We start from the raw sequence: 15,445 nt of genomic DNA, 5'->3' as shown, positions 1-15,445 counted from the left end.
GCCACAGATGGATAGAAGAACAACTGAAATGGACATAGCCATTATTTCAAACTCTCATCTTACATCGGTGACTTTCTGCGTGTGTCACAAAATGCTAATTAAAAAGTGTTGTTTTGTTCATCACCCTTCTGCAAGCACGTGAGTTAGTGGCCTGGTGAACTAACAAATTTCCCAGTGAAACTAATTTTTCTTTATGTGATGGTTTATTTTTAGTTGTAGTGCATTTGTTTGTGCAGATTAAAGAATTTGTGCAGATGTCCTGGGGAAGCTTTTGTAGACTATGGCATGTTTATTTTTCCTGTGGCCTTGTAACTCTTAATGTGTTTTGTAACACTTATCATAGGCAACTCTGAGATGTGAAAATCAATCTTCCATATTTTTCTGTTGTCCTTTTGGGATTAGATGGCAATAAATCAAGGGATATATAATATTTTTCTGTTCGGAAATGCTGATTTTCAGAGAGCAGAAAAATCTGTATGATGGCATTTATCTTAAGGATTGAGCATTTTTTTCAACTTCTCGTTCTCTCATTTACTCTTTTGTTTGATACTAAAGTTGAAATTAAAATACAAAAGTTATTCGTTTTGCTTATTTTCAATATGCAGTAATTTTTGTTCTTCAACTGTCATTAATCTGGCTTGGAACTGTTTGTTGCTTTCTTCCGTATGCTCCTGTGACAAGTGTCAATTGCAGACAGGTATTTTTCTTTCCCCTCATATGCTATTTGAGGGTATCCAGTCATTTTGACTTTATTTTAGCAAGAACAGATCAAAAGCTCGCTGGGGCTTTTTGCCTTCCTCGATTATCATTATCATAGCATTATGGAATGGTGGAAATGGTGGGCAATGGGAGTTACGATTTGCAGCTGACTATACTCTCAAACTTCCCTGAACTGTTGTCCTGAAGGAAGAAGGATGAGTATTCCAAAACAAAGCTTCCCCTATTTCTAGCTCAGTATTGACTCTCTGGACATCCAGTGATGAAACAGTACAGATAATAATTGTGTTGTAAGACTCTGAAGTAAGCGTTCATCATGTGTTTTACAAGGAATCTGCACTCTTCTGAAATACTAAGTCTCATGTAATTTACATGGTATGTTTAGTTTAATCATCTGTAACTGGCAAGACTTTGTCTCTTACATTTTCCAGTTACTCATTAATTAATAGAAGTCTTACAGATTTTTCAGATAAATACTTAAACTAAACTTACTCAGTATTTTTTTTTTTTTCATATTTCTGGATACTAACGTTTAATTCAATTTTTAATGAATCTTAACTATTCATGTGCATTTTTGTGGGTTTGAGAAAGAGGCGCCTGTGTTTAGAAGTGAGATTCTGCAAAAGCTTAGTAGTTCACTTGCCTACAAGAAGCTGTGAGATCACAGCCTATATGATGTTATACCATGAGTGAACTAGCTATGTAGAGTGATGTAGCTATGTCGTTGGTACAGTGTCAGTGTCTTTAAAAACTGAATCAGTACAGGTTTGTCTTTAATGCTAGCCCATGTAGGTTTTTCTTCCATGTATAATGTGCTGCTGAAGTCAAACAATACTTGAAGGACGTGCACCAAAGGTCTTGCATAGCTTTAATAACATGTCTCTGGAATTTTGCAGTATTTCAGAAACAGCAGTATGTTTTTGAAGTATTCAATCTGAACTAATGAAAAATCTTTTAAAGTTTGCATAACACAGAGTATTAGGTGACTTCTTGGTATGACTCGGAAACAAAGTGGTTACTAGATCTCATAGTCAATAAGGCAGAAGGAGTATCCACTCAGTTTCTTGTCTCATGGTTTATTGTTGGGTAGCAGACGTGTTAGATATATCTGTCATTAAGATTATGAAGTTTTTTTTTTTTTTTTAGTTAAGTTTGCGTCTTTTAAAAATTAAGATGTTATTTTGTTCATACAGGAAATTCTACAAGAAAATCAGTTTGGTCTGTTCGTGTCCAAAGGAAATGTTTGTAAAATATTAAAAATGTCTACTCTTCTGTAATAATTTGTTCTCTGGCATATTGCTTCTTATGTATATTAAACACAGTACTTAAGTAATATATCCTTATAAAATAGAGAATTTTACTAGCTGTGCAAAGGTGACAGTTTTTAAAAAATCCGATTAAAGTTGGACTTTTTGTGTTGGCTATGTGCTATGATGGGTGTTGGGGCTACTACACTTCTGAGGTTAAACTAATGATGAAACATTATTTTGAAGGTACAGCAGGGCAGAACTGGAAATTTGGAGAAAGAGTTGGCAGTGCAGTCGACCAAAGCTGATTTCACATCTCCTCCTGCCTTATTCAAATCAGGAATTCCAACAAACAGGTCAGTTAGACAGTTGTAACTCAAGACCAAAAAACTTTTTATACTGTTCCATCTATGTATTTGAAGTTCATGATTTTTGTAGGAAAAAAGGAAAATATGCTTCTGTAACAGGTAGAAATGAGGGGAAGAGTGCTCCCTTTTAGGCTTCAGTCACCATTACAAGTGAATGCTATACTACCTTCTTGGCTATTTGGGAAAGAGAAAGTAGAAGGAAAGCGGAGAAAAAACAGCAGGACTGAATAACAAGGCAGCTGTAAAAATCCAGGTGTTGATGTATGACACCATGTTTTTTGTGTAGAATTAGATTGGCCAACAAAATGTTTCTAGCTAGTGTCTTTATGGGTATTTGCTAACACACCTTTTTTAGTTAAACAAGACAGAATCAGACAGCTATGACTTCAACAACTGGAAGGATTCCTGGAACCCAGTCTCTTTCCTGCAAGGTAGCTTTAGCTTCTCCATATTTGAATATTTTGCTGTACTTTCTTTGAAATGAGAGAAATTATTTCCTTACTAGTGTTTCTTCCTCTCCTTCTCCCAGCCCCAGTCTTTAATAAGTTCTGTCCTTTGTATTTAAGCTACTGCTTTGATACCTGGCACTTAGCTTAGGATGGATCCATGCTTCTGCTTTACTTCCGTTATCAAGTGAACCTGTTTAGGAGTTTTGGTTCTGGGCAAATTAAAAGCCATTGTATTATAAATGATGGTAAGAGAGTTGGAGGAGGTTGTACACTTTTGTCATCAACAGTTAAAGATTAGCATCTATGACTTTAGCACTGCATCCGTAAGTGCCTTGACTAATTCAGAGGCACTCGTATTCAATTATTCCATCCTTTCAGAGTCAGTTCAACACCCAAATACATTTCTCTTGGGTGGAAAAAAAATCTTGCTTGATACTCTTGCCTGCATTTTTCTTTCACTCCTAGAATATTCCTCCTGGTAGCTGAAATTCTTCTCTGAGCTATCAGGTTATACTGCTCTGTTTTTAGTAGATTTCAGGTTGTTTGTTTTTTTTTTTTTCCATTTTTCTTTGTCTCAGAAGTAGTAAAAGTCTTCAAAACTTTGTACCAACCCTGTAATTATTTTTTTTTTTCACTTTTCTGAATGGCTTCTGATGTGTGGTATTGTTGTAATGGAGTTCTCAGACTTGAATGTACTGTTCACAGAGTAAGGATTCCAAATCTGTATCTAGTACAGATTTTGTTACAGGATTTCAATTCTATACGCATCTCATTGGTGGACAGAGAATCTCTAAAATACTTTAGAAAGTAGTTAATGCTCACAATATTAAAATGTAGTTAAGCTTAAAGTTGTAGAAAAAATGCATTGCCTAAATTCTGTGATTCTCTGAAATTTGCATTTGTTGTGAGAAAGCTTAATACAATAAGGTCATACATGTGCATGGTGTAGGCACCATAAGTAAAATCTTTGTTGTATGCTCTAGCTAGGATAAATCTTATCCTACCATAGATGTCTTTATACCATATTTTTATGTGATACTTCTTTTTTTTCTGCCTGAAGTGAGCAATCCCAAGTTTAAGTGACCATCTTTCTGATTTTTAAACATTTAAAGTTAGTATATTGGTTGTTAAACAGAGCTTTCCAGAGAAAATTAAGACGTGTCTATTTTCTCCAGGAACTAAGTTTACCTTAGCAAAGGTGGGGAAACCTGTGTGGCTTTAAGAATGAGAAGCAGTAAGTGAAGTTGGCCTGTTGCATAAAGAGGAAACAAAATGGTACATTTCCAGTTGTATCACTTGTGCATTCCAGTGGTTAGAATAGGTTGTTTTATATACATTTAGTGTGAATACTGTAAGTTGTTACAATGGAAAAAATGACTTTTTTCCATATTTAATATGTGCTCCTTTTGGATACATTTGCTTAAAACAAATTCTTGTGTAAAGAAAAAGGTATTTCTACCAAATGGTCAGAAGAGATTTTGAAAGAAAATTGTACGCTTAAAAGTCTGAGAGTAGCTCAGTGAATGAGTAAGTCTTAACTGTATGGATTATATATACTACTTGAATGACTTCTCCAGAACACAGCTACTATTTTCTGTATATAAAAACCAGTATTACTAATTTCTTTATAACCAGGCAGTGTTTTATGAGATTGGACTTTTTTTCTTCTTTAATTAAAGAATTAGTTTTAGATAGGCAGAATTTTTTTGTCAATCCAGCTCTTTGATAATTTAAAATAATTGCCTTTATGCCATGAGGCGTTTGCAATATTTGTGAATTTTGTTGTGAAATTGCAAATTGTGAATCTTTATTGTGAAATTGCTGGAAGCATTTCTGATGTAGCAGTAAAATTTCTCTCAGCTTCTAGCAGTAGTTGATATATTTGGTGAAATGGAGGGAAAACTGATGCAACCAGGTGTAGCAGCATTGGTGTGGGGATTGATAAGGAGCCGGGCATGAGAAGAGGAACTCAAAGAGCAGAAAAGATAGAGACACAAGAAAAGAAAGACCTAGGCAATTTAACTCACCAGAAGCAGTACCTCTTCTCAGTCACAGACAAGCACTGTCTCCAGAAAAGCCAGTTCAGGCATCAGAAAGTGGCAGGAGCAATATAGGAGGGACAAATCACCCAAATTAAGGTAAGGGGGGAAAAAAAAATCAGGGCATGATCTTAATTTAACCTTTTAATTCCCCATTTACTGGTCAGGGCTGCAGAATCATTTCGTGGATGATTTTACAGCACGTATTTCTCTTTACGTACTGCAGCACGTATTTCTCTTTAATGGGAAGTCTGAGGGCAGATAGTGTTTCTTGCTTTTTTTCATTTGTTTGTGAACAAACATTAAAATAATCTTGTGCCTACTGTTTTTACCTTTTTAGTTTCAGTGTATTAGATGTTTGCATATGATTGCAGTTGAAATAAAAAAATCTGAGGTTTAGCAAGAATATTACTCATTACCAATATGGAGGTTGTAGTTTACAAAATAGAAACAGAATTATTGCTCACCAGCGAATAAAAGTTACTACTTCACTAGAATTGCATCCTAAATGTTTAATTCAAAGAAAAATTCAGTGCTTGTTCATACGTTATGTCTGCGTGAGAAATTTTGCTTGAATTTGTAAACAATGACTGTCTTAATGGTAGCTGAGCTATTAGTTGTTTAGAAATGACACCTTAACCTTTTGTCTTGATCCTGTGATATTTAGGGCTGTTGAATAGCATAAAGTGTTGTGTAACCCTGAAGGAAGAGTTGGAACATAATGGAAATGGTTTAGTAAATGCACATCATATACAAACAATATGGTATAAAATAGAATGTTTGTTCTCTAGAGGTACTTAATTAAAGATTCATTGTGTACATAGTCGCAATTAAAGTAAAAACCTGAAGGAATCTCTTTTGAGTATAGAGCTTTCTAGAACATGAAGAGGATTTGACATATTTCAAACCTGTCCTAACCAGGCAGGTCATAGAGATATCTTACTGGTTTTTAGACCAGTGCTTTTCCTTATGTCATTTTTCAAGGACTGTGAGATAGTGTTTCTTTAGTAGCAGAGAAATAAGCAGAAGTTTCATTTACAAGCTGGATGCGAAAACTGGTATTTTCTCATTCCAGTAATACCTAGAAATAGCTTTCCATCACAAAACTTTGTTCTGTCAGAAGCTCTTAGGTTTTTAACTTCCATTTATGCTTTTTGGGTTATTACTAAAGAGTACATTACAATTAAATGAATTTTGCTTTCAGGGAAATTAGCCTGTCAATGTGATGGGCTATTTATCAGCTTTCTCTGTGCTTGGGCCTTTCTGTAAACAGAATTTTTATAGAAAATGGATTTGTGATATGTCATTACTATGAAAAAATACAGGTTTCTCTTGTTTAGCCTTATGAGACTAAATGATGAAAACCCAGATATTATTTTGAAAAAATGTCTCTTTTGTCTATCAATGATTTCTGTATTAAATTTGTTTGCTTCTTAATTATATCAGTCAGTGGTAAGTGAGCTCAGCAAAGTTGAGGCTGTCCTCAAGAGGAGAAAAATAAAGCATAAAACAGATAAGCAAGACAAGAAAGAACACAAGAGCATATTAAATACAGTTTTTAAAGTATACTATAATTCTAGAATTCTTAGACTAGACTATAAGTCTAGTGAATAAATGTGGCATCCAGTAGTTAGACTGTTTCTGAATTCTGAAAAGTAGGGGGAAGGGTTTTCCAAAAAGCAGTTCATTATTTATATTACTTGTGGTGAGGATAAGTGACTTCTGAAGCTATGAATTTGGAAAATAGTTGGGTTTGTCCTTTTTTTTTTTTTTCTTCCCTCCCCCCCCCCCCCCTTTCTCTTTGCTCTGTGGAACCTAAATAAACTCAGCTTGCCAAATGAGATGGAGATATCTTTCTTAATTAAATCTCCATGGAGGGTGGTATTCATAGTGCAAATAGCTCGTAAATAACCATTCTCTAATTAGAATGAAATCACTTACTGAGTTGCTGGAATGTTCCTTTCAAGCTACACTTTGTATGAACTCTGCTGTGGGTTCATGTGCATCCCACACGCGTGGATTGCCTTTTTATGTTTGGGTGCATCCATTGGGATTCCATCTGTATCCCAGGTGCCCTGATCGTGTAAGGGACAAACCAAGCCCTTTCTTTTCTTTGCATACAGCACTGAGACAGAAACCTAGTAATGCCTGCTTAACATCTTATCGTTGAGCTAGGGAGTGGATGGGGAGTCTTTGAAATTTCCCCATGTGCCAACTTGCTATGACTTAATCAAGATCTGGGGCTTCAGATTTGCCCACTTACAAAACTGCTGAAATGTTAAATTCTGGACATTTCAGATGCCTCTCTTGCCTTTGTGAAGATTACATTTTTGACAGTGGAGTAATATGCGGCTCCATTTCCAACTGAACATATGCTTTCTTTTGTTCAATTTCAAGCTCTCTTAGTGGAGTACTTAATGAAATCATTATTGTGGTCTGGGAAATAGAGAATTTGTCAAGTTCAAGGTATGATGGCAAATTCCTGAACTCATCCATCATTACAAAAATTAAATCTCTTGGCAGGTGTCGGGAAGAACAATGGACATACCAGTATAAAATGTTAGTAAAAAAATAATTATAAAGCACCAGCTCAGTGAGGATGAGTGAGCATAGATGTACTCTTCAGACTCTAGAAAAATTAAAGTGAAAGCCCTGTTCATGTCAGTAAAGTTGATGCCTAGGAACCAACTGGTAGTCTGGATTCGCTTCCTTTGATAATGCAGTGTTGTATTTGGGCTGCTTCCCAAGCCAAAATTGGTATTATTGTGGTATGGTTGATGCACATATTACGTTAATGCCCAATACTCTTGCATTGGTGTCCATTGCCTATGTTTTCAATGCGGATTCCAAGAGTTGCTGGTAGTGTGCAAACAGTGCAAGAGAGGAAGAGTCTTAATTTGAAGTACTTCACTCCCAAGTGGAAACCTTGTAAAACGGTGGAGTGAGCCAAGCAGGGGGTCATCTGAGGAGGGACTTCTTGCTGTAGAAGACAGTCATCTATCATACACAAGGACTAAAGCTAGGTAAAATGAGTTTTCTAGGGTATGGGTTTAGATAATTAACAGAAGAAACCAGCAGTGGAGGAGGACCAGTGTCTTAGAACTCTGAAACCAAATGAGCTGTAAGAGTGAAGACTGAGACAAAGTTTTGTTGTTTTACAAAAATTCACTTGTCCTTTTTTTTTCCTGTAGTGAAACAGTTGGTTTATCAATTGTTTTATAATACCTACATTTCCAATTTAGTTACTGAAAGCAAAATAATAATCCAAAGTACGACAGTGCTGGAATACCGTGCAAAACCACTGGGGAGGGTTAGGAAAGCAGGTGTTGATTATTTCAGGTTTTAGACTGAAACAATCTGACTTTTAGGATGGGATGTTAGAAGAGCAGAGAATTTCTTAAACTTGTGTTATACAGCAGCCTCTCCAAATATAGTATATACTGTTTTAGTTTGCAGATGTGTTCTCAGACTCTTATACCATTGGACTTTTTTTCTTCTTCCTCCAAACTGTTGTGTTTAATGAGCTTGCTTAAAAATCTAGGAGGAAGCTCTAAACCCAGATATTGAAAAGGTCAGAGGCGAGGTATTTGGGTCATCCTCAGTATGCAGTCTGCCAAGGAACTTTAGATTATCTCTGGGAGATCTAATTGGTCCTTCATGCTCTAGTGTCTGCTGTGTCTTTTTCAGCTGCATTGGAATTGGTATTTGAGCAATTGGGGTCAGAACTATCAGTCTGGCAGAACTTGGAGCCTGTAATCCCAACATCCAGCTGTTCTCCCTGCTATTTGTATTAGTGTGGTTAGTAGTCCACTAGATAAAAAAAAAAAATACAAGAACTCATCTTCTAAAACTGGAAGTATTTTTCTTTTCCTATGGATTTCTTTTCTGAAATTTCCTGAAAGTTTGTTCCCAGTCTTTCTTTTTAACACAGGGACTGTAGGGCATCAAATACAATTGTCAGGCAAAAAAATAGCTGAAACAGATCTCATCACTGGAGATCAAAAGTAAAAGTGTGTTCAAAAGAGATTGTGCAAGTTAATCAGGGGCTATTAAACACAGTTGCATGGGAAGTCCTTAAATTTTTATTGGCAAAAACTGCGAGGGAAAGAATGTGTTTATGCATGTCACCTTTTCTTGCCCTGGTTGTCTAAAAGTCCGTTACTAACTACTTCTAAGATAGGTGTTCTTAATTTGCATTATGTTCTGTTGTTGCCTGATTGGGTTGTAAAGGAGACTGAGGTGCATCTTGTGCTGCTCTGTTGCCGGTTCCTTTACAAAAGGTGAACATAGTGCTTAGCTATGCACATGTTTTAGAGGTGTTTGAGAGAGAGACATTTTGCATTTTGAAAACTCAGGCACAGAAGTATGAATGGTTGGTCTAAGATTCCTTTGAGTTTCATGCAAGGTTTAATTTAATTAAGAGTCAGTGTCTATTAGTTTCATATACTTTCTGTTTGATACTAAGACTGTGTATTCCAAGATAAGAAAGATGGTGGCTGATTTTGTTCAGTATGTGCTGCAATATCGATAGTATGCATGGTAGGGTTGGCTTACGTTTATTTCTGCCTCCTAACTTACCTTCGCTTGATCTTCCATGGAATCCTCCAGTATGGTTTCTTGCAGTTTAGAAATTACTTCTAGTGATTAGTTTATAACTATTTTACTTCAGATTTTTGGAGAAGTTCTGTTTAATATATTTTTTTCTTACTGAGGTTTTTGTGATATCACTGTATTGTTCCTTTCTTCTTCTTTTGTTTGGTTTTGCTTTTTTTTTTTTTTCACTTACTGGTAACAGAAGTGTAGGTTTATTATCTTGTAGGGGATGGAAGGATAATGTGGAGAGTCAGCCTTCATGCTACAGGAGTCTTTATTGCTGCATTGTTTAGTTCTACACACTTGCATAGTTCAGCAAACTTATCATGTTTAATGTTCTTCAGAAACAGTCTTTTATATTTATACAGGAGAAGGAACTTTTGGTATTTAGAATGGGAGAAGTCCGTAAGACTTTCTTCTCTCTTCTTTTTTTTTTTTTTTTTTTTTTTTTTTTTTCTTTCTTCTTTTCCCCTTTTCTAATTCTGCTTGTTGATTCTGGTTTGTCCTGTGTTGCAGGCGATTATCTGGCACGATAGATGTGATTGGACAGACCATCACTATCAGCAGGGTGGAAGGACGACGGCGTGCTAATGAAAACAGCAACATACAGGTTTTATACTGCAGTTTTGTACACTATCTTTGACTAAAAGACATTTTTGCTTTCCCCATAGCTTCTGATTAAAACATTTCCGTGTGTATGAATGAGTAATAGAGAAGCAGCTTTAAGTTCAGGAAGAAAGTTGTGGCAGTTAATTGAAATACATTAAGATGAAATATTTGATATATTTCAAAAGATAAATGTTTTGGTGTACTTCTTACTGAAAGGAAATGAGCAATTTTGCAGACTTACAATCCAGGAGACAGCACTGGCTCTGGTAGATCTGCATAGGATAGTGTTTTGTTTACTAAGTGACAAAGATAAATATTTAAATTGACTGTCCATTTCTCCCCTATTCCTGCCAGACACTAATGCTAAAAGTAAAAGCCTCTCCGTATGCAGTTTGAGAAATGTAGTCTTTTAAAAATAAGTTGTGAAGGAATAAATAGTTGATAGTACCTTTTTTTAATTATATTTTATTATTTTACCATAAATTGTAAGATTAGTCTTTATGATTTCAGTCTTTATTGGCTTGGATTATCTTAGGAAAGCAACTAAATGCATTAAGATTGAATACACTTTTTCTCTCCTGACTTAACTGTGGAGAAGAATCAAAGTTGCTTGATACCCTCGTTGCATTTCCGTGCCAACTTAGGTTAAGGTTAAACAATGAAACTAATAATGGATTGTAGTGCTTATATTGAAAACACTGCTATGTGTTTTTCATCTGATCACACAGTGTGTAAGTAATTTAAAGTCTTGGTTTATTTCATGGTTTTCATATTGATTTTTAAAATGTTTTCCTTTATATATAAACTTAAGATGGTGGTTTGGGCCCTATTCAGATGGTTTATATTCCCTCTCCAGTCTTACGTTTGTTGTTCCCTACTGGCTGCTCTTAGACCCTCAGAGGTCTTTGGCAAGTATGGGACACTGAACGTACGGATGCAGATAGAACTTAAACCATCTTAATATGGCTCTTTAAGTGCATAAGTAATACTTTCCTGTTGTTGTAACTGGAAAGAGAGGAAACCTATCTTCTACCCTTTTGACATAGCAATTGTAACTATAGTTTGATATTTTACAGGTTCTTTCAGAACGATCTAATCCTGAAGTAGACAATTTTACCAAGCCACCTCCATTTTTCCCTCCAGGAGCTCCACCTACCCACCTTCCACCACCTCCTTTCCTCCCACCCCCTCCAACTGTCAGTACTGCTCCACCTCTGATTCCCCCACCAGGTAAATATCCTGCACTACATAGGATGTGAAGACTGAGAGATGCAGTATCATCAAATGCTTGATGATAATGAATTAGAGACAGTACATCTCATGCACATTTGGCTATATGTGCAGGATTTCAGAATTTCGTGTTCTACTCCTTTCTGAAATATATCTGCAAGGCAGAAACAGAAACTTTTGTCTTTACTTTCTCTGTAAGCATAATCTCAAGCAGTAAATAATTACTTAGAGACTAAATGTTGGATCTTGTGTCCTTGAAAATGTTTGAAGTGAGAAGCTGTTTTCTATAATTCAACTACTGTTAATCCTGTTGAGAGGTACATGTTAGCAAGCCATTCTACAAACTTTTGAACTAAAAGTATGGCATACTATGAATTTGTGTCAGAAGTTGGATTCTCCGATGTCTAAGGTCAAAGCAGCAACAGAAGCTTTAATTCCCCCTTCCCCTTACAGTATGTATGCATTCCCAAAAGTCTGGTAAGAATTGCAATTGTGCCGTATCCTTTCTTTCAGTCAGAGGTCTTATTAGCACCTGATGTTTTCATCCAGCGTCCTGTGTCTGTGAATCTTAGAGGAATCAAAGCTCTTTGAGAACTCTTCTAATTGTTAAATCTGGTCTGAAATTTACTGATATTTACTGAATATTTACTGAAACTTGATATTTATGGAAATTTACTGGGGGGAGTGTCATGGGCATTTGCACAAATAGTGCAGTTACCTGAGTGTTGTCATTTTAAGGAATTAAGTTCAAAGGGACTTAGCAAGGAACTAAGAAGAATGGTCAGTGAGAAATGAAAATAGATGGAGAAACTTTGGGGAGTATTTGAGTAGGAAAGTGAAGGATTTGTTTGAAGAGACTGATTTAAGGTGGAGCCTTATTTTCTGCTTTTGTTCCTTGCATTCTTTACTTGACTTGTTCTGAAATCATGCTGAACAGTTTCTTTGCTATTCTGTTTGCATAGGGAATCTTTTTAAAAGTTTTGCTGTTGTTACTTCCTTGCTTACATGCAAGAGTATTATTATTATTTCTGTGCAACATCTTTGTGCGGGGCTTTATAGGGTTTAAATCCTCATAGAAGAAGTTGCTTTCTTCAATTGCTGCTGATGATTTTAAAACTATTAACTCCTGCTGCCTGGCAAGCTCTAACTTTCATCAGTGATTGTCATACACAAAATGGTGCAACCTAGAAAACAGAAGAGATTTAAAGATTAAATAATTCTGTGCCCTTTTCCAAGTTTTTGTGCATAAATATAAAAAATAGGGTGTCTGAAGAGAGAATATGCTACTGCTCTGGCAATTTTCCTTACTGCAGGGGGGACAGAAAGGAGAGAAATGTGACGCTAATGCTAACTGCGGTTTTAAGTTGCCTTAAAACCTTTCTGATAAAATAATATAGGTAATGCATTCCAAGTTTTTAGAAAGTAATTATTTTAATTGTAACTGTGGTACAGAAAAGGTGTTCTAAGTTGTATATTATTAAAAGCATGAGAGGAACCCCCTCAGACACCCCAAAGGCACTTGGTGCAGGGATGTCATATGGGTGTACTGGACTGTTCTTAGGAAACCCCTCACCTGTTGAGCTTTTACAGGTGAAAGAAATCCACATATGTTACAGATTTAGCAAGCAGGTTTGGCTTCAGTCTTGTGGTTTACAGACAGGTTTATGACATATACTTGTTCAGAAGGTCTCCTTCAACATCCTTCCGTGCTTCGAGTAGATTTGAAAATAACGATTAAGAGCTGTGGATTTGGTTTCTTTAGGCCTGTGTTTTAATTGTGCTGTTGCCAGCTCTTTATCTTCAAAGCTGTTCCTAAAATAGAATCTGCCATCCCTCCTAGGTTAAATGGAGGAGGAGGAAAAAAACTACTCTTACCCAATATTAAACCGGGACTACTTGCCAGAAAATTTAAGCATTCCAAATATAAAACATCCTCCAAAAGCCCCTTTGAAAAAGGATCTTGCTTTGAAGTTAGATCTCTTGTTCTGAATTCATTCACTCTTGCAATTCAGATCTTTTTTGAGGAACGAGTCCTGGAATGATTCGAAGGGCCAAATGCAGAAAATTCTCAAAATACTCCTAGGAGATCACTGGCTGTGGCAAAAAATGTGTTGTTTTTTTGTTTGCTTGGTTTATTGCTATGTTGGAGTAATTTAAAGAAGAACATGGATGCTTTTGTTTAACAGGCTTTAAAAGTTGTTTTATGTGTTTTGGTTTAAGAGCGTAGTTAAAACGTGACATGTATTTGTGATATTAAAAAAAAAATTACTCTGAAGTATTGGACTTCTGTTGCATAACTTTGGAAAGTTTGGCTGCCTAGACTTATACAAGGGCTTAGCAAGTAACTGTACATCTGCTCAACCCCAGTAATTGAAGTGTGTATTTTTTATCTTGCGATAAAGGAGACAGAATTTGACTTAGTTTAGCCTGCGGCAAAAGAAATTTTTACACCAGGTTGAGTTATATTACATTGCTGTGGGCTATTACACAGTTCAGCTAATTTGCAGTATGTTGTTAAGCTGTGGCAGCATTATCATGTTTGATTCCTTACTCCGCAAGCGGAGCACATATGGCACTGCTTTCCTTTAGCAAAACCTACTTGGTTTTCTGTAAATATTTACCAGCCTTGAGTTAGCAGGATGGTATACGATGTCCTGAAAGCAATTTTGAGCACATTAGGTAAAATGCTGCACTAATGCCATTTGGATTGCTTTTGACACACAAGTCTGAATATTTAGGTTTAGGCCAGGGGTATCTTTGTAGCAGTACAACATGTTGTAGGGACGTGATGTGATCTACGCTAAGTCACCTTCTTGCACTGGTACTCAAGTTTAGTCCCTACACAGCAAGAAATGACTCAATATTTCAGAGTCTTTTTTCTTTCTCAGAAGTAGTAATTGGCTGATGATACTTCAAGTATATTTTCATACATGACGTTAGTAGAAGGCGGAGTGAAGAGTTAAGAGATTCTGAAACTGAAGTTTATGATTTTTTTTGTTTCTTGTTTTGTGTCACATTCATATGTTAGTGAAGAAGGTGAGGAAAACAACTTTGTTTAGATCTTTTTAGTGATACTTGCTAACTTGTAATGTAGAAGAATGTTTCTTCCTTTATGATACCATCAAGTAAATTAGCTTCTGTCTTAAATGATATAGTCACTAATCATGACTTTTTAAATGTTCTTTTTAAAGGTTTTTGAGGAAAAAATGCCTGTGTTTTGCCTACTATTTTTAGTATAATAACTGCATTAACCAATTCATTAAAATGATTTGGATGTTTGGTCTCTGGATATGAGTTGTATTCAGTCTGAATTTTGTTTCAATGGCTCTCAAGTGAAATTTTTCATTTGGCTTTTATCTCGTTATGAGATTTTTATTGGTATTTCTGCACAAGATAAAATTCTGAGGAATATATTAATTGTTTAATCAGTATTTCTTCCTTTTTGTAAAGAGTATTAGCTGATGGCTTTCCAGGCAATTCAGTGCATAGTGTGAGAGCCATGTTCAGTGCTAACAATATACTCTTTTTAGTGCAGCAATTGAATTTTTTTAAGCATAAGGTAGAGCTAATAAATTAATCAATTTGACAAAACTTCAGATGTTTTTCTAGCTTACATACTTAACATTGGTGTTAAGAGCTATTTTTTTGTATATTTTTATATATATATTTTCTGTGTTGTAGGCTTATGAAGAATCTATTAAGGTGGACAATTAACCAAAAAAAATGAATAGAAAATACTTCAGCTATGCAACAGTTTGAGTTCCCAGTCTTCCTTTTCTTTCAGAAATTTTCATTAGGAGCGTTTGGTCTTTTAAATGTTACGCTATCAGACCTTTTATTGTGTGATTTCCAGTGTTGTTAACAACGATAGCGCACATTGGAAAGCTTGTGTGGTGGTGAAGAGAAAATGGCTCATGCGGTTTAGAAATTTGTTTCCTGATTTACACTTTGGCTGAGAGATTAGATTTTAAATCTTCAGGATTGGACAGCAACCTCAATTTTCTTTCACAGTTTGTTTAATCCTGTAGGATTAATGCTGGCAAGAATTCATGCCAGTGAAATCACCAGCAATTAGTGAACATTAATATTGATTACTCTTCCTCAGCTTGCATATTCCTTCATTCTCGCCTTCTGCCAAGGCAATTTGGGAGCAGTTGGCATTTCTAGACATTATAAGATGTAGATGTAGTTAA

At 35.7% G+C, this 15,445-nt stretch overlaps 1 protein-coding gene across 5 annotated transcripts in view; it reads left to right on the top strand.

The window, feature by feature from the left end:
• Positions 1-15,445, top strand: part of FIP1L1 (factor interacting with PAPOLA and CPSF1) — a 42,192-nt gene that overhangs the window by 11,628 nt on the left and 15,119 nt on the right. For all 5 annotated transcript variants that reach the window (XM_082315382.1, XM_082315385.1, XM_082315383.1 and 2 more), the window contains 3 exons: positions 2,211-2,320; positions 9,930-10,023; positions 11,099-11,252. In XM_082315382.1, the coding sequence (XP_082171508.1) occupies positions 2,211-2,320; positions 9,930-10,023; positions 11,099-11,252 (358 nt within the window). The remainder of the gene's footprint in view (positions 1-2,210; positions 2,321-9,929; positions 10,024-11,098; positions 11,253-15,445) is intronic.

This window comes from Platalea leucorodia (assembly GCF_965183815.1).
Source record: "Platalea leucorodia genome assembly, chromosome: 6".
Lineage (NCBI taxonomy): Eukaryota > Metazoa > Chordata > Aves > Pelecaniformes > Threskiornithidae > Platalea > Platalea leucorodia.
The sequence above is the reverse complement of the archived record's forward strand: the minus strand, read 5'-3'. Positions and strand labels throughout refer to the sequence as shown.